Source organism: Doryrhamphus excisus, chromosome 3 (genome assembly GCF_030265055.1).
Source record: "Doryrhamphus excisus isolate RoL2022-K1 chromosome 3, RoL_Dexc_1.0, whole genome shotgun sequence".
NCBI lineage: Eukaryota > Metazoa > Chordata > Actinopteri > Syngnathiformes > Syngnathidae > Doryrhamphus > Doryrhamphus excisus.
In genome coordinates this window covers 12,199,078-12,215,629 of record NC_080468.1, presented here as the reverse complement: position 1 = coordinate 12,215,629, position 16,552 = coordinate 12,199,078, and the positions used below count along the sequence as shown (strand labels likewise).

General features: G+C 39.7%; 1 protein-coding gene across 2 annotated transcripts; it reads right to left on the bottom strand.

Moving 5' to 3' along the window:
- Nucleotides 1–896: 896 nt before the first annotated feature.
- On the bottom strand, nucleotides 897–16,080 carry LOC131125741 (phospholipid phosphatase 3-like). Of its 2 annotated transcripts, none has more exons than XM_058067572.1 (6): nucleotides 15,712–16,080; nucleotides 6,641–6,795; nucleotides 2,718–2,998; nucleotides 2,585–2,642; nucleotides 2,318–2,494; nucleotides 897–1,701 (listed from the first exon to the last, which is right to left on the bottom strand). In XM_058067572.1, the coding sequence occupies exons 1-6, from the start codon at nucleotides 15,842–15,844 to the stop codon at nucleotides 1,573–1,575; spliced, it is 933 nt and encodes a 310-aa protein (XP_057923555.1). In that variant the 5' UTR covers nucleotides 15,845–16,080; the 3' UTR covers nucleotides 897–1,572. The 2 variants fall into 2 exon arrangements, with proteins under 2 accessions (XP_057923555.1, XP_057923554.1); XM_058067571.1 differs by lacking the exon at nucleotides 6,641–6,795 and adding an exon at nucleotides 6,159–6,316 and having other exon boundaries at nucleotides 15,712–16,029.
- Nucleotides 16,081–16,552: the final 472 nt, after the last annotated feature.

The window sequence follows — 16,552 nt, the reverse complement described above, 5'->3', positions numbered from 1 at the left end:
GGAAAACCACTGATATGCGTCCCTTTTCAGCTCAATCAGAACTGACGGTTGGCAACCCGACTACTTCCTGTTAGCATGTACTAGCAGGCTATATAAAGTAGCCATATTGTACACTAACCCCCTTTTCCAATAATAAAAAAACAAACAAGGTAACCAACTGAGGTTCCACTCTATATAATGTCATTAAAATAAAAAGAAATAGCCCACTCTTTATTTTTTGTGTTTTATTCACACATTGTAAAAAAAAACTGGAAACATTACAAAAAAATACTGAAAGGCACAGTTTATATGTACTTGAAGCTAGTCTGCCAATCACTTCACAATGACGTTTGCATCCTCAAGCAGCATTTAGAACGTTTACACAGGTACAGACACAAAAGTCCTAGTGGGTGTTTCAAAACAACAACACACACATATGATACAATGTATACATGTACTGTACATATATATATTTTGAATAAAATAATGGAAAAAAACATGAGATATGATGAGTGGTTTAAATGATTTTTTGTGTCATATTTCAATGTAAGCTTTTTGTGAGGTGTTTTACAGCGTGCCAAATCTATAAACAGTTACTTTTTTTTTTTTAAGTTGTGCTTTGGTACCTGTGCTAAACAGTGCCGGTCTTACTAGTTAGTACATAAACACCTGTGTATAATACATACTGTATGTTGTCACAGGATTTTGTCAGTGATGTGTGTGAAGAGTAAGAGTTTAGTGTGCGCGCAGCATATGACGCTTGTTTTCCACAGTGTTATGTCTCGGCTCGGCTTCCATGTGTGCGCGCGCCGGTGCAGGTGTTCCGTCTGCGGCTGGACAGAGAGGCTGTAAACGCGAGAATATATAGACAAGACATGAAGACAGACACACACACACGCGCTGACCTCACATATGCGAACGCCCGTCTGGTGCATGTAACAAGGCAGTCATTTCATTAAATGGCTCAGTGGGGGCTCGTCCCAGCCAGCAGAAAGAGGCCCACATCTATCAAACACACATGCCCCCCCACCCCAAATTTACTCTAGCTCATGTGCGACTTTTTATATACAACACTATATGGACGCAAATACTTACAAAGCTTTCCGACAGCTTCACTTCAGGTCATTCAAGTGGTATGAAAACTATAAGAGTGCTATAAATCAAACATTCCTTTACAATGTGTACTATATCTATATAGAAAAAAGTAATACACATCCTTCCTAAAAATCAGGAATTTGTTTTTACAGTTTTTCTATCAGTTCCACAGTGAGTGAACGGCAGGAAAATGCCGTTGCTGTTTCTCACTTGACAAGAGCGAGACGTCCTCCGAGGTGATCTCTTTCTGAGCAGATATGACTGGAAAGAAGGAGGTTGATTCGTCTTTTCTCTCGTCAACGTGGAACTATCTAGTGAGCCTCAGGAAAGGACATCACGCCTGTTGATTTTCCGCCGCTTCGCTCTTTTCCGCGTTCCAAGATTCCTGACTGGTCTGCTTGATCCACACTGTTAAAGAGTTCATTTTGTCCCAGTTTGAGGGGGCCAGTGTGTGTTGTAGCGATTGTTCTATGGCATGGGTCACCTTTCTACTGCACGCTATGCCATTATTAGGTGATTGCTCCTCTCTCTGATGTCCACTGTCGGAAGAAGGTCTTTTCTAACAGGAGCCTGAGATAAGGCAGAGCGTCTCCCTTTGGCCTTGAACAAGTCTGATACAAAGAACACCTGTGTGTGAAAAGCAAGACAAAGTCAGCATTTAATCCTTACACAGACAAAAAAACCCAAAACAACTATTTTAATGTTTTTCCCATAATGCATTTAGTCAGAACAAAGCTTTAATTGAAGTAGAAGCGGCATAGAAAACAATTGAGTGGATGGCTGCCGAGGCGCTTCAATGTTGCCTCTGTCCACCAGAAGGTGGCTGATATCATCGCAGGGCCCCTGGCAGGCAGCAATGAAATGCTTTGCTTGGACAAAATGCATTTTGGGAAACCATTAAAATAAAATTAAAAACCTCATATTGGTACATTTTTGCATATTTCCTAGCTACCTTTTGAATGTTAAGTTGCTGTGCAATGATTTTAGCATTTTTTGTGAGATGATACCCTGAGTCACCCTGAGCGATTTCAGATTGACAAGCTTGTTGTGAGTTCACTAACAGCTTGTGATTGGCTCCTGCCAAAGAAAGCTACCGTTTCCTCACTGACTCCCGAGCGGCACAGTACTTAAAACGTTAGTAGTTCTGAAGTATTAGAAATTAGCCATAAATTATCAGCTGCAGGGTTCATGGTTTTAATAAAAAAATAACGGAAATTACAGTATACATGATGGAGGCACTCACAATGCAGTAGGCCACCAGGGCGCCCTGAACAAAACCAGCCAGGACATCGGTGGGGTGATGCTTGTGATCCGAGACACGGGACAAGCCGGTGTAGAAGGACATCATGACGAGAGTGAACTGGGTCAGCGGGCGCAGCAGACGGGCTCCATGCCAAGTGAAACGAGACTGCAGGTAAAACTGTCAAAAACAGAAGGAAGACTTATTTAGGATAGGCACACCCTTACTGGTGTGTGAAAGGAGTATTTAAAAGACAAGGAGTGAACGTACCACCAGATAGAGCATGGTGTACATGGAGAATGACGCATGTCCAGAGAAGAAAGACTTCCTGAGGAAAAAAAGAGGTCAGTCAGCATTTAAAAATAACTGTATTGTGTTTATTATTAGTTAGTGGTTATCATACCTGGCTTCCTGGACTTTGCTCTCGGGACCCTGACACATGTAGTCTGTGATGTAGCCCAGAGAGCAGTTGATAGTGGTGAAATCTGGTTTGCACACGTCAAGAAAGTGTGGACGCAGGCGGCCCACGGACACCTTGGCGATGTCGGTGAAAGACTGGCTGATGGCACAGCCGAAGACAAACACGCCCACTTGTTTGTAGAGAGCGGAGATGTACGGGTTGCCAACAAATGACTTGGAACCCTCGTTGAGAAAGTAGATCCGGTAGCTCTCACCGATGATGATCTGATGACACAGGTCAAAGGTTACATATATCAGCTATATAGTTAAGGTTCATGATGTAAACAGTTTGACCCCAGAATGGATGTATTTCGATTTTCGAAGCAACAGGTACTGTTATTGTGTTTCAATAAATGTCTTGCAGATGTGTGGACAGGAAGTGACATTGACGATTCAGACTTGAGTTTTAGCGTATGGCCACAACAGTACCCCAGTTTATTGTTAGAATTAATTCATTCATTTTCTACCGCTTTTCCCCACAAGGGTCGCGGGGGGGGGGGGGGGGGGGGTGCTGGAGCCTATCCCAGCTGTCTTCGGGCGAGAGGCGGGGTACACCCTGGACTGATCGCCAGCCAATCACAGGGCACATATAGACAAACAACCATTCACACTCACATTCATACCTATGGACAATTTGGAGTCGCCAATTAACCTAGCATGTTTTTGGAATGTGGGAGGAAACCGGAGTACCCGGAGAAAACCCATGCATGCACGGGGAGAACATGCAAACTCCACACAGAAATGGCCGAGGGTGGGATTGAACCCTGGTCTCCTAGCTTATTGTTATAATTATAATGATTATTATTTTGTGCTTGTTGATTATACAAACTGTAATAACTGTTGTTGACGGCTATCAAGTCTAGCGTGTGTTATTAGTGGCCAGTGTAGACTGGAGTCCTTTAGTCCCTTTAACTGTACAGTATTTGCATTTTACTTCACGCAATTTAGACCTAGAATATGTACAATTTGCTTAATATGCACATTTTTGTGACTAATAACAATAGGCTGCAGTCAACCACGAAACAGCGGTCCGCAATAGAGTTAGGGCGCGATGTTCAAACAGCAAAGTGGTGCCCTTTGGAAGGATTGTTTGTTTGCTCTTGCTATTATAACGGCCATATTGCTATTATAACGTCTATACTGCAATTATTTCTCTTAAAAGCGGTTTGAGAAGGGCAATGTTGTACTTGAATGTGTTTACTCTTGCAATTTAAAAACCTGAGTAAACACGTTGACAACGCAGGAGGCGCGTGTATACGTGTAGTTTTGTGAAGGAGTGCAAATAAACCCTCTGTCTGGAACCGACGATAGACATGCTAGACTGACTTGGGGGGGGGGGGAATTTAACTCACAGCAGCTGTCCAAGCTCAATAATGTTCTCCCAACCCCCATGGACGCTGTTGTCTTGCAGCCATACACAGGGGTAAAAAACGCAGAAGCAGACTTGGGGCAATTTAGGAAAAGGAGGTATGAGGGGGAGGCACTGAGACAAGAGAATGAGAAAAAGGAGGAATACACATGAGAGGGAGTAAGGAAGGAAGTCAAAAGGAGTAGAGGCACCGCTGGTTCTAATCATCAAAAAACGCTGAGCTTGGCAACGTGTCTTGATTTTTGGAGGCCAGACTCAGCAGGCGCACAACCGGGGCTACGTTTGTTTTTCCCGTCTTTCCAAAAACGAGCTCTGGTTTCACACCAGGCATGTCGGACTGTTTTCATGTTCGGATCTGAGGCCTCATCGGACATTCTTACAGAGGGCACAGGGATAAGCTTCATTCTGGGATAGCCCTCGAGGAGAATCAAGCGTCTAATAGTTGATTCCACCGTTCAAGCCTTTAGAACCGCCTTGTTACAGGCCATGGGTAGGGAGAATGGTGCGGGGATTGGACATCTGGCTGCCCTTGTGTGTGCAGCTGAAACTGCGCAGACAATCACCGGGGCTAGATGCTAATTTAAGCCTTATCTAAAAAGGTCCTGAACTTCTCAAACAAAAACCGTGGCGACCTTCATGCATTTATTACCAATATGGACTCTTACCAAAGCGACAACTGACTGAGAGTCAGTGCTCGGAAATCACAAAAGAAAGTCAAAGAGCACACTCGGCGAGAGATGGATTGCAAATGATCAGTGCGCTCGGGTGAAATGAGGTATCGGGCAAAGTCGCCTTGTTTGGGGTGTTCGCCACAATTACAGTATTCATGTGAACAGTCAGCGTGTGGACCATAATTACATATCCCTACAACTGCCTCTTACTATGAACTACCCCTGTGGTCCGAACTTGTAAAGCAGTAATAGGAATATCCATCTATGCTTCTGCTGTTGCCATGTGGCTATGGAGAAAGTCTACTGTCTAAATGCATTGTCACTGAATAAATATATGAAGTGGACACTAAGAAAATACTAAGTGTTAAGCTGCTGTGTGATGAGTGTGGAGTGAGTGAGGAGTGGTGTGATGCCGCTAGTGAAGAATTGGATTGATTCTACAATGTCTCAGACATTAGTGTACGGTAACCCCTCCGCAATTTGCGCTTTGAATTTCATGACTTCACTATCACGGTTTCTGTCAAAAATATAGCAATAATTCAAGCTGTTTCGTAGATGAATGCTAATTGGGGTTTTGGGGACCACATCGGAAAAAAATATACAATTTTTTCTTGTAAATTTCCAATTTCAATCTCGGATTTTTCTTTCAGTGCCCTAACACTCTATCGTAGACTGCATCTGCAACAACGATATTATATCCGTACGCCAGCATTGAGCTCAACCAAGCATAATTCAAGCTGTTTCGTGGTTGAATGCTAATTCGGGTATTGGGGCCACATCGGAAAAAAATATTTGATTTTTTCTTGTAAATTCCCAATTTTAATCTCAGGTTTTTCTTTCAGTGCCCTAACATTCTATCGTAGACTGCATCTGCAACAACGATGTTAAATCTGTACGTCAACATTGAGCTCAACCAAGCATAATTCAAGCTGTTTCGTGGTTGAATGCTAATTGGGGTTTTGGGGCCTCGTCGGAAAAAATATTCAATTTTTTCTTGTAAATTCCCAATTTTAATCTCAGGTTTTTCTTTCAGTGTCCTAACACTCTATCATAGACTGCATCTGCAACAACGATGTTAAATCTGTACGCCAACATTGAGCTCAATCAAGCATTTGTAGCGTGCTAAATAGTTTACAAATCGACATTAACACACTTCCTTCTCCCAAAACATCTGCTTGGTTTGTTGTGATTGTTGTGAACATGTGCTTCCATAACAGTTTTAAGATCATAAAACATGACAAGGACAAATACATATGCACAAAGTTGTCAGTAGGTGCTGCTAGTAGCAGTGAAGGCTGCTTGAAAGGTGATGGTGATGATGACATTAGTGAGTGAGGTGACTTACAGACAGGATGGTGATAAGAATGCCAGCAGCGCTAAGCACACCATCGCTAATGGTGTCTCCATTTTTGGCTGGGTACTTGATGGACTCATCATCGCAGTAAAACCCTCTACGGTAAGGCTGAACAGCGCTGGTCTCAATGACCAAGAAAGGCAGGCCGGCTATTGTGAAGATGCAGTGAGCCACACGGGGAGAAAAGCAGAGAGGGGATTGGGGGGTGGGATGGAGAGGGAGATGGAGGTGCTGAGTTAATATGCACAATAAAGAGTCACTGGTACAAGCAGGAGGTAACAACAGGAACAAACTCTGGGACGAGCTCAATCCATTTGATGGCAAACCTACACACTTTTGGATGAAATGGTGTTCGATTAGCAATACATTTCTTTCATTGGAGGTCGAATTAATTAGCAATTGTTTTGGATGGCTTGAGCGAGTCCCGACGCGTGTTCTCGCTCATTCTCCTGCCGCACCACAACACAACTTACTGAGACCACGGGCACAGTGACGCCCACTGATGTGAGCACCGTGTTGGACACTGTGCTGCTCTTATAGGGAAGACTGATGCTGTTGTCATTGCAGAAGAATCCTCTCTGGTAAGGTGTCAGGGGAGATTTGTGCAAAAACACAGCGACAAGCATCACTGTGTAGTTGGACACACAACACAGTGTACAGCTGGATCAGTACATAGTCTAAACACCAGGATACACGCATCAAGTAGCATCAATGAGCAATAAAAATACAGTGGAGCGTCATTAATTCTTTCCAAGTAAATCAAATGAGTGTTCCAGAAAGCAAAAATGTTAACACAACACACCTTTTGTATAGTTTTTCATGCAGAAGACTTTTGAAATGTATATGAATACAGTGCATACAAATCAGGAGTGCCGGATGCTGAAAAAAATCAAAAGATGCAGGGGGCCACTTTCACATTTTTACATATGTATTTAATATTGTAAAAAAGTGAAAAATTTTTTTTTGGTTTACAAAATTGTATACAAATAAATTAAATATAAATTTGTAAAAAAAAAAGATTATTTGTGTAAAAAAAGCTGTATTTTATAGAATTCAAGATTTAACTCATGGCAAAACAGGAAGGTGGTGTACATGTGGAGTCTCGCTGCCACATTGTGTCATTATGTCACATCAACAATCATGTCTTCAGTGAGGATAAAAGTAAGTTTTGATGTTCATATATCCCTTTCATCAGCATTTAGACATATGCCTTTCGAGATGGTTTATGCATCAAAAACATTTCAGCGTCAACCCTCTGATGACATCATAGACGGGCAACATTCCGGGGACAGATGCTAACGGGATGTTTTGTCATCAAAGTAATTCAGAACACAGTTGGACTCACACAGTGCATTAACTCATTCATTCTTGCATTAACTCATTTAATCTCAGTCATTTTTGAAAAGACAACCCCTTCAGTACCCTTCATTTTAGACGATTCAGACTGATCTTTTAAGGCACACAGAATATTATGTTCCATGCCTATATAAATGAAGACTAGACTCCCGTTTTTCATCAGAAAAAAGGTCTTTCTGCCTTTTTCCATTCTTTAGTAATTAGCAGTAGAACATATAAGATTAAGGAAAATATCAGTTCCCAACTAAAAAAGGGAAGAGAACCAGCTTTTGACACAAATATTTTTTTTGCTTTGGTGACAGCTGAGATACAGTATTTAAACAAAAACAACACAAAAAATTTGAAATCCATTAGTGTGGAGTTGCGTCATTACCTCTTGTGCCAGAAAATGTAAAAGATGTACAAATACGCTGTTGGGATCAGGCATTCAGGGTTATAGAAATGTGCGTACATATTTGGTATTGAATAAGTTAATAACACGACAAAAAATGCATCATGTTGTACGCTAATCGGAACGTGCGCACACTGAGGCAAAATTTTGCCGTAAATTTGCTACCGTAACCGGAAAAACAAATTTTAAGACGCTAACTTAACAACCCTATTATGCTCATTTACATCCCTTTGTATTGAGTTGTGGATTCCTATAGAGCAGCTACACACAATAACCTGCGCAGAAAGCTTTAGATCTTCCAGAATCTGCACCTATTCCAGCTGTATTTCCCTAATGGTCTGTTTTAGTTCATTCCACCCATGACCCGCCTCCGGGCATGCATGTACAGCTAACAGCTTGTACCCGGGCTTGCCCATATAAGGAAGTCCTTAAGGAAGTCCAACATTTTAACAACATTTATAGGTCCCCTTTAAAGGCTGCATCAGCTGATCTCAGGCTGAGCTGAAGATGAAAACAAGAAAACGATATCTTTGTGGCTAACAGACCAGAGAAAAACGTCTCCTGCAGGCACTTTCAAGAGCACTTGACAAGGATCACTTTAAAGATGCCTGTGGAGCTTCTGATCCATTTTGTGTCATTGGCCACTTAAAGTAGCAAAACGATCATATCTCCAGTGATGTCAAACACAGCACTTTGGAATTGGGAAGCGTTTTTCCCTTATTCTCCGACGTCCTGAAAAGCAGCAGTGGGTGACTTTGAAATCCGAGTGTGGACCCCACAAGCCCCATGAGAGGGTCTCGAGGCGTAGACAAAAATTTGAAAGGACTTTCAAATCACTTCAAAGTGGTCTTTAACTGATGCTGACGCTTTCAAGACACTCTTTGAATAATTCAGCCATCTGCAGATCCACGTGTCGGAGAAGGTTAAAAGCAGACTGGTGTAGGGGTCGGCACCGTGCCTCTGGAGGCTGATCGTGGGGAGGGGGCCGGGGAGGGGGCCGGGGGGGTACGATTTTCTCAAACCAAAACCAAACACACACACTCTTCGGTGTCTGACACCCTTTACACATGCAGCCGACTGGCACTTTGAAGGTCCAAAGTGGACTGATGATGGGAACGGCGGAATGCCAGCCTTCTCTCCGCATTCAGCAAGGCTTGCATTAACATTTTTGTTTTCATTCACGTTCCTCAAACAAATATCAGCGGGGAGCTTAAATCCCCCCCCCCCCCCCCCCCCCATCTCACTGGGTGGTTTGAGTTCTGGAACGTGAAAAATATACAAGTGACCTCAAACGTGACTGTTTGAACTCCTCTCATTATTATTTTCTTAGTCAATTCATCTGAAGTAATCAAGTCATCTGGGGTGTCCAAAATGCGGCCTGAGGGATATTTACGGCCAGGGGCTGTTTTTTATTGGCCCTCTGGACATTCTAAAAAGGTAAACTTAAACAGTCGTAATATGATGAGAAACTGCAATCTCTATGCTCCTAAAATAACAAAGATGTATTATTTTGCCTTTTACGTTATCACAAACAGGTGATGATGCAACTCCACAATAGAAAAGAGCACTTTTTGTGCCGTTTTCAGCAAAAAAACAACAAAAAAGTGGCAGAAGTACATTTTATAAGAACTCTTCCTGCATCTTTCCCATTGAAGTTCGTGCTACGCAGCAACCAGGACGTTAAAAGGCATCATCTTACCGTGTTGCACGAAGGAGGTTACGCATTGAAGGGGAATTTTAACACGTGCACACACATAGTTTAGTTGCAAATGTGAAAATTGTAAACAGTTCATAGTATTATATTTGTTAAAATATTTATTTTTATGTACAATTTTATTTTTGTGTTGTTTATGTTGTGGCATGTTGTGGGAAATGCATCTTTTCCCAAAAAGCCTTTTGTCTCCGCTTTTTAAGTGATGTTTTGCTGAAACCTACCAATGTTCTACTGCTGGTTCCTAAAGAACGGAAAAGGGTAGAAATAAACTTTTGGTAGGTTCCATGTTTATACAGCTGTAGAACACAATATTCCTTGACAAATCAGTCAAAATCGTCTAAATATCCTGTACTGAATCGTCTAAATATCCTGTACTGAAAAACGACTGGGATTGAATGAGTTAATTGGAGACTATCTAGTGTCCATACCTATGAATGGGAGTGTGAATGGTGTGCTGATTACTACAGAACGGAAAAAGGTACACACAAAGTTTTTCTTTCGGCTTAACGATGAGAGTCTTATTGCTCTTTTGGTATATACCATGTCTATACAGCCCAAGAACACAGTACTCTACAGTACTGTACTACTACTACAGTACAGTACAGTACGCTACATGCAGTAGTGTGCCTTTAAACATCAGCCAACATCATCAAAAATGGCCAGTATTGAGAGGGACGGCTGGGATTGAATGAGTTAATTGGAAACTCTCCCGTGTCCATAGCTATGAATGGGAGTGTGAATGGTGTGCTGATTACTAAAGAACGGAAAAAGGTAGACACAAAGTTTTTCTTACGCCTGAACGATGAGAGTCTTATCGCTCTTTTGGTATATACCATGTCTATACAGCCCAAGAACACAGTACTCTACAGTACTGTACTACTACAGTACAGTACAGTACGCTACACGCAGTAGTGTGCCTTTAAACATCAGCCAACATCATCAAAAATGGCCAGTATTGAGAGGGACGGCTGGGATTGAATGAGTTAATTGGAAACTCTCCCGTGTCCATAGCTATGAATGGGAGTGTGAATGGTGTGCTGATTACTAAAGAACGGAAAAAGGTAGACACAAAGTTTTTCTTACGCCTGAACGATGAGAGTCTTATCGCTCTTTTGGTATATACCATGTCTATACAGCCCAAGAACACAGTACTCTACAGTACTGTACTACTACAGTACAGTACAGTACGCTACACGCAGTAGTGTGCCTTTAAACATCAGCCAACATCATCAAAAATGGCCAGTATTGAGAGGGACGGCTGGGATTGAATGAGTTAATTGGAAACTCTCCCGTGTCCATAGCTATGAATGGGAGTGTGAATGGTGTGCTGATTACTAAAGAACGGAAAAAGGTAGACACAAAGTTTTTCTTACGCCTGAACGATGAGAGTCTTATCGCTCTTTTGGTATATACCATGTCTATACAGCCCAAAAACACAGTACTATGCAGTACTGTACTACTACTAAAGCACAGTACAGTACACTACACGCAGTAGTGTGCCTTTAAACATCAGTCAACATCATCAAAAATGGCCAGTATCGAGAGAGACAGCTAGGATCGAATGAGTTAATATTTAAACTTTTGACTTTTGAAAATTGCTGCTGACTTTTCATTTTTTGCTGCCACTGTTTTTTTTTCTTTTAGTTTTCTTGTGAAATCATATTTTTATAATATACCTCTGGGATAACTGATTAATCATCAATTGACTGATGTAGCTCTAGATCTGTCAGGTTTTTCTGACACACCAATGGATCGTCCAAAGCTTTCAAAAAGAGGTCAAGTGCTCTCGGTCAGGTCGTGTTTTCCAGGCAACTCAGCTGGGGATTTTTCTCAACCAGCCGTCCAAACAGTGCAGCATCAGCAGTGAGCGAAGAAGCATCTTGGGATTTTCCCCTCATCCCCCTTTTCCCGCTCTTAAAAAAAGAGGAGAGGGTGGGAAAGAGGGATCCTCATCCTGCCAGTAACAACAACAGTCAGCAAGCGTGTTTCTTGCATTAGCTCAACATTCACCAAGACTAGCAAAACAAACTAAATACTGGCAAAAGTCTGGGTGTCTACTCTCAAACTCCTTAGACATCACTCGTTACATGCAAACACATTAGATGAGAAACGGTGATGCAAGCGTCTGCTCTTTTCATCAAAACTGAACTCACTGGTTCCGATGTCATATGCTTTACTGTTTGTGCTGCGCCTTGGAGTGCCATATTTGGGAGGTTTTTTGCCAAAATACCATGAGTATTCAAATAAACATACGTGCATTTTCCATGCACAGGGATCCTTCACTGTCTGGAAGAAATGTGTACAGAGGTAGTTGTGGTATACACAGCCTCCTCCCAGCGTTTATGACACTTGTAATAAATATACAGTAGCATCGCAGCACAGCTTTGCTGTGCCATTTTTAGGTGTTTAAAAAGATTTATTTGGTCAAACTTGTTTTAAATCAAATTCGGTGAATATTACCAAAAATATTACCAAAAACTACAACAGTAAGGAGAAAATATTCTGGGAATAAGTCAGAATTATGAGAGGAAAGAAGCTGAGAAAGCTGAACCAGTAGGACATTAAAAACAGCAAACATTTTTTAAAAATAATAATTTTATGAGACTGAAGTCAAGACAAAATATGAAATATTTTTAAAAAAAATACATATTTTTGGAAAACTTAATTAATGCAAACTTAATTCTTTGTTTTGTTGCTCACCATATAAAAAAAATCTACTTTTTGACTTTTTTCTTATAATGGCAACAAAAAAAATTGAACCAAAAAGCAGCTGTAATTTTATAACTTATGACTCCATTCCTATAATATTTTGACTTTATTACTCCTGTAACATTGCTGGTTCCACAATGTACAAAATTTGCACAACTTTATTTGTTGTTTTGTTTGTTTCTAATATCATTATGACTTCAAAAATTATTAATAAAAGACATATTTTCTCAAAATATTTTGACATGTTTTAAAAAAAATAGTTATTTTTTTTATTTTCCAACTTGCGACCTTCTTCTGGTACATTTTCTTTTTCTAATTATGACATTAATCCCATAAAATTTTGACATACTTTTTTCACTGCCCAATTTTCCTAATTTCCTCATTTTATTTGTATATATTTATATATAAAAATTATATAATTATATAATATAATTATAGAATTATATAATTATAAAATATATTATATATTTATTTGCTATTTTGTTTGTTTCAACTTTTTTAAATGTATTTTTTAATACTTCTCCTAAAATGATATTGTTTTTCCTCATAATATTACAATGTTATTTTTGTGACATTACTTTTTCTGTTGATTACTTTTTTTTCCCTTGTAAAATCATATCTGATTTTTACATTTTTGCTGTTTTTCTTTCAGTTTTCTTGTTAAACGTGCGAAAAAAATTTAACGCATGCACACGCACAGTTGAGTTCCAAGTGTGAAAATTGTAAACACTTAAAGGTGTTATATTTATTTTAAAAATATAGATATTTGCATGTATTTGTAGTGTAGTTGTTTAGATATTTAAGCTGTCACCAAAGCAAAAAGCCTTTTTTGTTGGGAACAGATATTTTCCTGAAACTTACCTATGTTCTACTACTGATTACTAAAGTAAAATGAAAATGAAAAGATGAAAGATGAGAGTCTAATCTTTCTTTTAGTAGGTTCAATGTCTATTTAGTCATAGAAAAAATGGGCGGTACTGAGGAGGATACATTTTGAAAAACGCCCCGGTTTTGCATAATTCATTTTTTGGCACACACCCCAACACCAAATCTCACGATACAATACTACGGTATCCTCCAAACTCAAATGACAATCCCGCACCAATTAGTCAGTGTTCCGTGCTTTCTCATGGGAAAAAATGCTTCGGTTTTCGTAGGTTTCCTTTCAGTCGAGGTACCACGATATTACAGAACACGGCTCATGAAAAATGTGGTCCAAGAGCGCATGAAAGGGTGACCTCCTCGGAGTGTAGTGATTACCAGTGTTGGCCCACCATTTCCTCTCTGTGGTCGCTGCCCTTTAAACCACACGTCTCACCAGAAAATATGCTGCTGGTTTGTTGACAAGCTTTTCTGTGGGGAGGAGCGCTCACACAGCACATATCGTGGGGATTTATTTACCCTCCGCAGAGACAGAAAGAAAACTAGATTGTCAATCTGTAGCGATATATTGGTTGAACAATAGTCTGGCTTATGGCCTTTTGTACACTCACGATTGTACAGAACATCAAATTCCAAACATGTGGTGACACAGGTCAGAAATTACGTGAGTAAAAATAGTCAAAAGTGTAGGCCGTGAGGTGGAACACACCTTTAACAGGATTGTAGAGTGAATATAAGTGTTTCGGCCACAATGACCACCTTAAGACAGTGTTTGCAGCTGTTGGACGTCATAGAACGAGTGCTGAGAATCGTGTCCACACACACACACACACACACAGGGCTGACCCTTTCACCACTTCCCTTAATTACTCCACAAATACACACCGACACATATAATGCCAGATGTGCAGATCAAGAGAATTCCTGCTGAGGAGGAATGCAAGACATTCTGGGAAATATCACAAGTAAAACAATATACAGTTCAGGTGTGTGCTGGACAAAGCATAAATTAGTGTTAAGTAGTTTTCCTTTTCTCAGCATATTTTGGCAAAGTTAAAAACAGACAGCTTATAGATCATATCAAGATTGGGGATGGGGGCGGGGGGATCATTCTTCATTTTTGGATGTAATGCTTTTAACAAACACGTTTTGTGTCCTAACTTTTGTGTCCCCATCAAGGGCCAGACATTGAAAAATCAAAGGATGAGGGAGGAGCACTTTTGATATTTTTGTAAATGTTTTTAATATGAAAAAAAATTGTCAAATTTGTTTTTTGGGGGGGTAATTAAAAGCATTTTTTTGTAAATAAACCACATTTTTAAAAAATCTAATTTTTGCCAAAGAAATCATATTTTTGTTGGAAAAAATCATTTTGTTTTAATTAATCAACAACCGTTTTGGCAATGGAGTAATATTTTTTTTCAATTTAAAAATGTATATATTCTGATTTCAGCCTCTCAAATGTGAATATCATTTAATTTCCTTCATCAACCATGAAAGCAGACCTGTTATCTTCGAGTTTTAGCCAAAACAAGACTTATTTGCTCTGGCGATTCAAATCTTTAATCATCGATTAATCAAAATTTTGTAATTTTTTTTATATGAAAATTTTTTTGTCAAATTTGGTTTTCGGGGGTAATTAAAAGCATTTTTTGTAAATAAACCACATTTTAAAAAAATCTAATTTTTGACAAAGAAATTGAATTTTTGTTGAAAAAAATCATTTTGTTTGGAGCTGCTACAATTAACCGATTACCCAATTAATCAACAACCATTTTGGCAATGGAGTAATATTTTTTTCATTTAAAAATGTATATATTCTGATTTCAGCCTCTCAAATGTGAATATCATTTTATTTCCTTCATCAACCATGACAGCAGACCTGTTATCTTCGAGTTTTAGCCAAAACAATACTTATTTGCTCTGACGATTCAAATCTTTAATCATCGATTAATCAAAAAGTCAACTCATTAATAACCGTAACAGCCCTAGTTTTCATAATTGTCATAATTTTCTAAAACTGTTGTAAAAATATGTCATTTGTGATTATTTAGTAGCAACATTTCAGCCTTTTGTCTTCACATTCTGCTTTTTTTTTTTTACCCCCGTATGTTTGGTTGTTTTCATTTCATTTCTACATTGTGCGAGTGCACAAGTGGCCCCCGTGCCACACTTTGAACACCACTGCTTTAACATGTAAGCATCATTAGCTAGCTAAAACTCCAGGTGGCTACAAAGACAATATGTAAGTGAGTCAATGTGACTTTCAAACAGAACAGAGAAGGTGGCGAAGCAGAAACGTTTTTTTTCCTCTTTGAAGATGTTGGGGAATTTTTTTTTTAAACAACGTTTAACCTCCAAAACGTAAAAACGTATACCGGCGGTTTTTAACCTGAGAAAAATACAATACGATACGACGACAACAAATGAATGGTTGTGAGCGTCTTGTTAAAAGGTGAATTAAAGTGAAATGAAAAAAAATGAAATATTACCTAAAAACAAGCAGAAGAGGTCCACTCCCACCAGTAACTTTCTCCGGCTGTGGTCCTTACAGTTGTTCTGAGAACTCCCGCCGGTCTTCGTCTCGGCTGCCATACTTTTCTCATATATCAAGCAGCGTTGCATTTAAAGAATTGTATCGTTCTTCAAATCGAGTGGAATTCAATTCGATGGTCCTTTAACTAACTAGTCGCTTTCCTTTCCTGAAGAGGAATAGTCTCAAGTGTTGGTTCTACTCTTCGCCTTCTGAGGTCTCAGGACCATCCTTGGCTCCTTTCTTTAAGGGGGCAGTGGGCGTCCTGTAAGCCACTCCTCCAGCCCCGCCCCTCTCAATTAATAACATGAGAGGAGGAGGGTCCCGCCCCCTGGGGACTCTAGTCCTGTCTTCTATTGGCTTCTGTTATGGGACACAAAGCAACCAAGCCTGATGATGAACTCGTAAAATATTCAGTATTTGGATTCATGTGCAAGCATTGTGTTCTTTTTGGAGAAAACAAGTATTGCATAATGTCAAATAATCCATACGATTATCTTATTTTCTGATAAACTGGAATTACATTCCTGGGGGAGTACAAGTAGGTCATGGATGTCCAAATCTGCAACCCCCAGCACAAAGATTTTAATGTTACAATAATACTGTAATATTATGAAGAAAAATAATGAAATATCAAAGAATTTTTTTTTTAAGTCATAATATGAGAAACTATTGACGGAGAATTAGAGCCACACTGGAAAAAACATTGGAGATTTTGAGAATAAAATCATACATTTAAAAGGAAAAAAAGTAATAATATTGAGAGAATGAAAGACAAAATATCTTTGTATACGTAACAT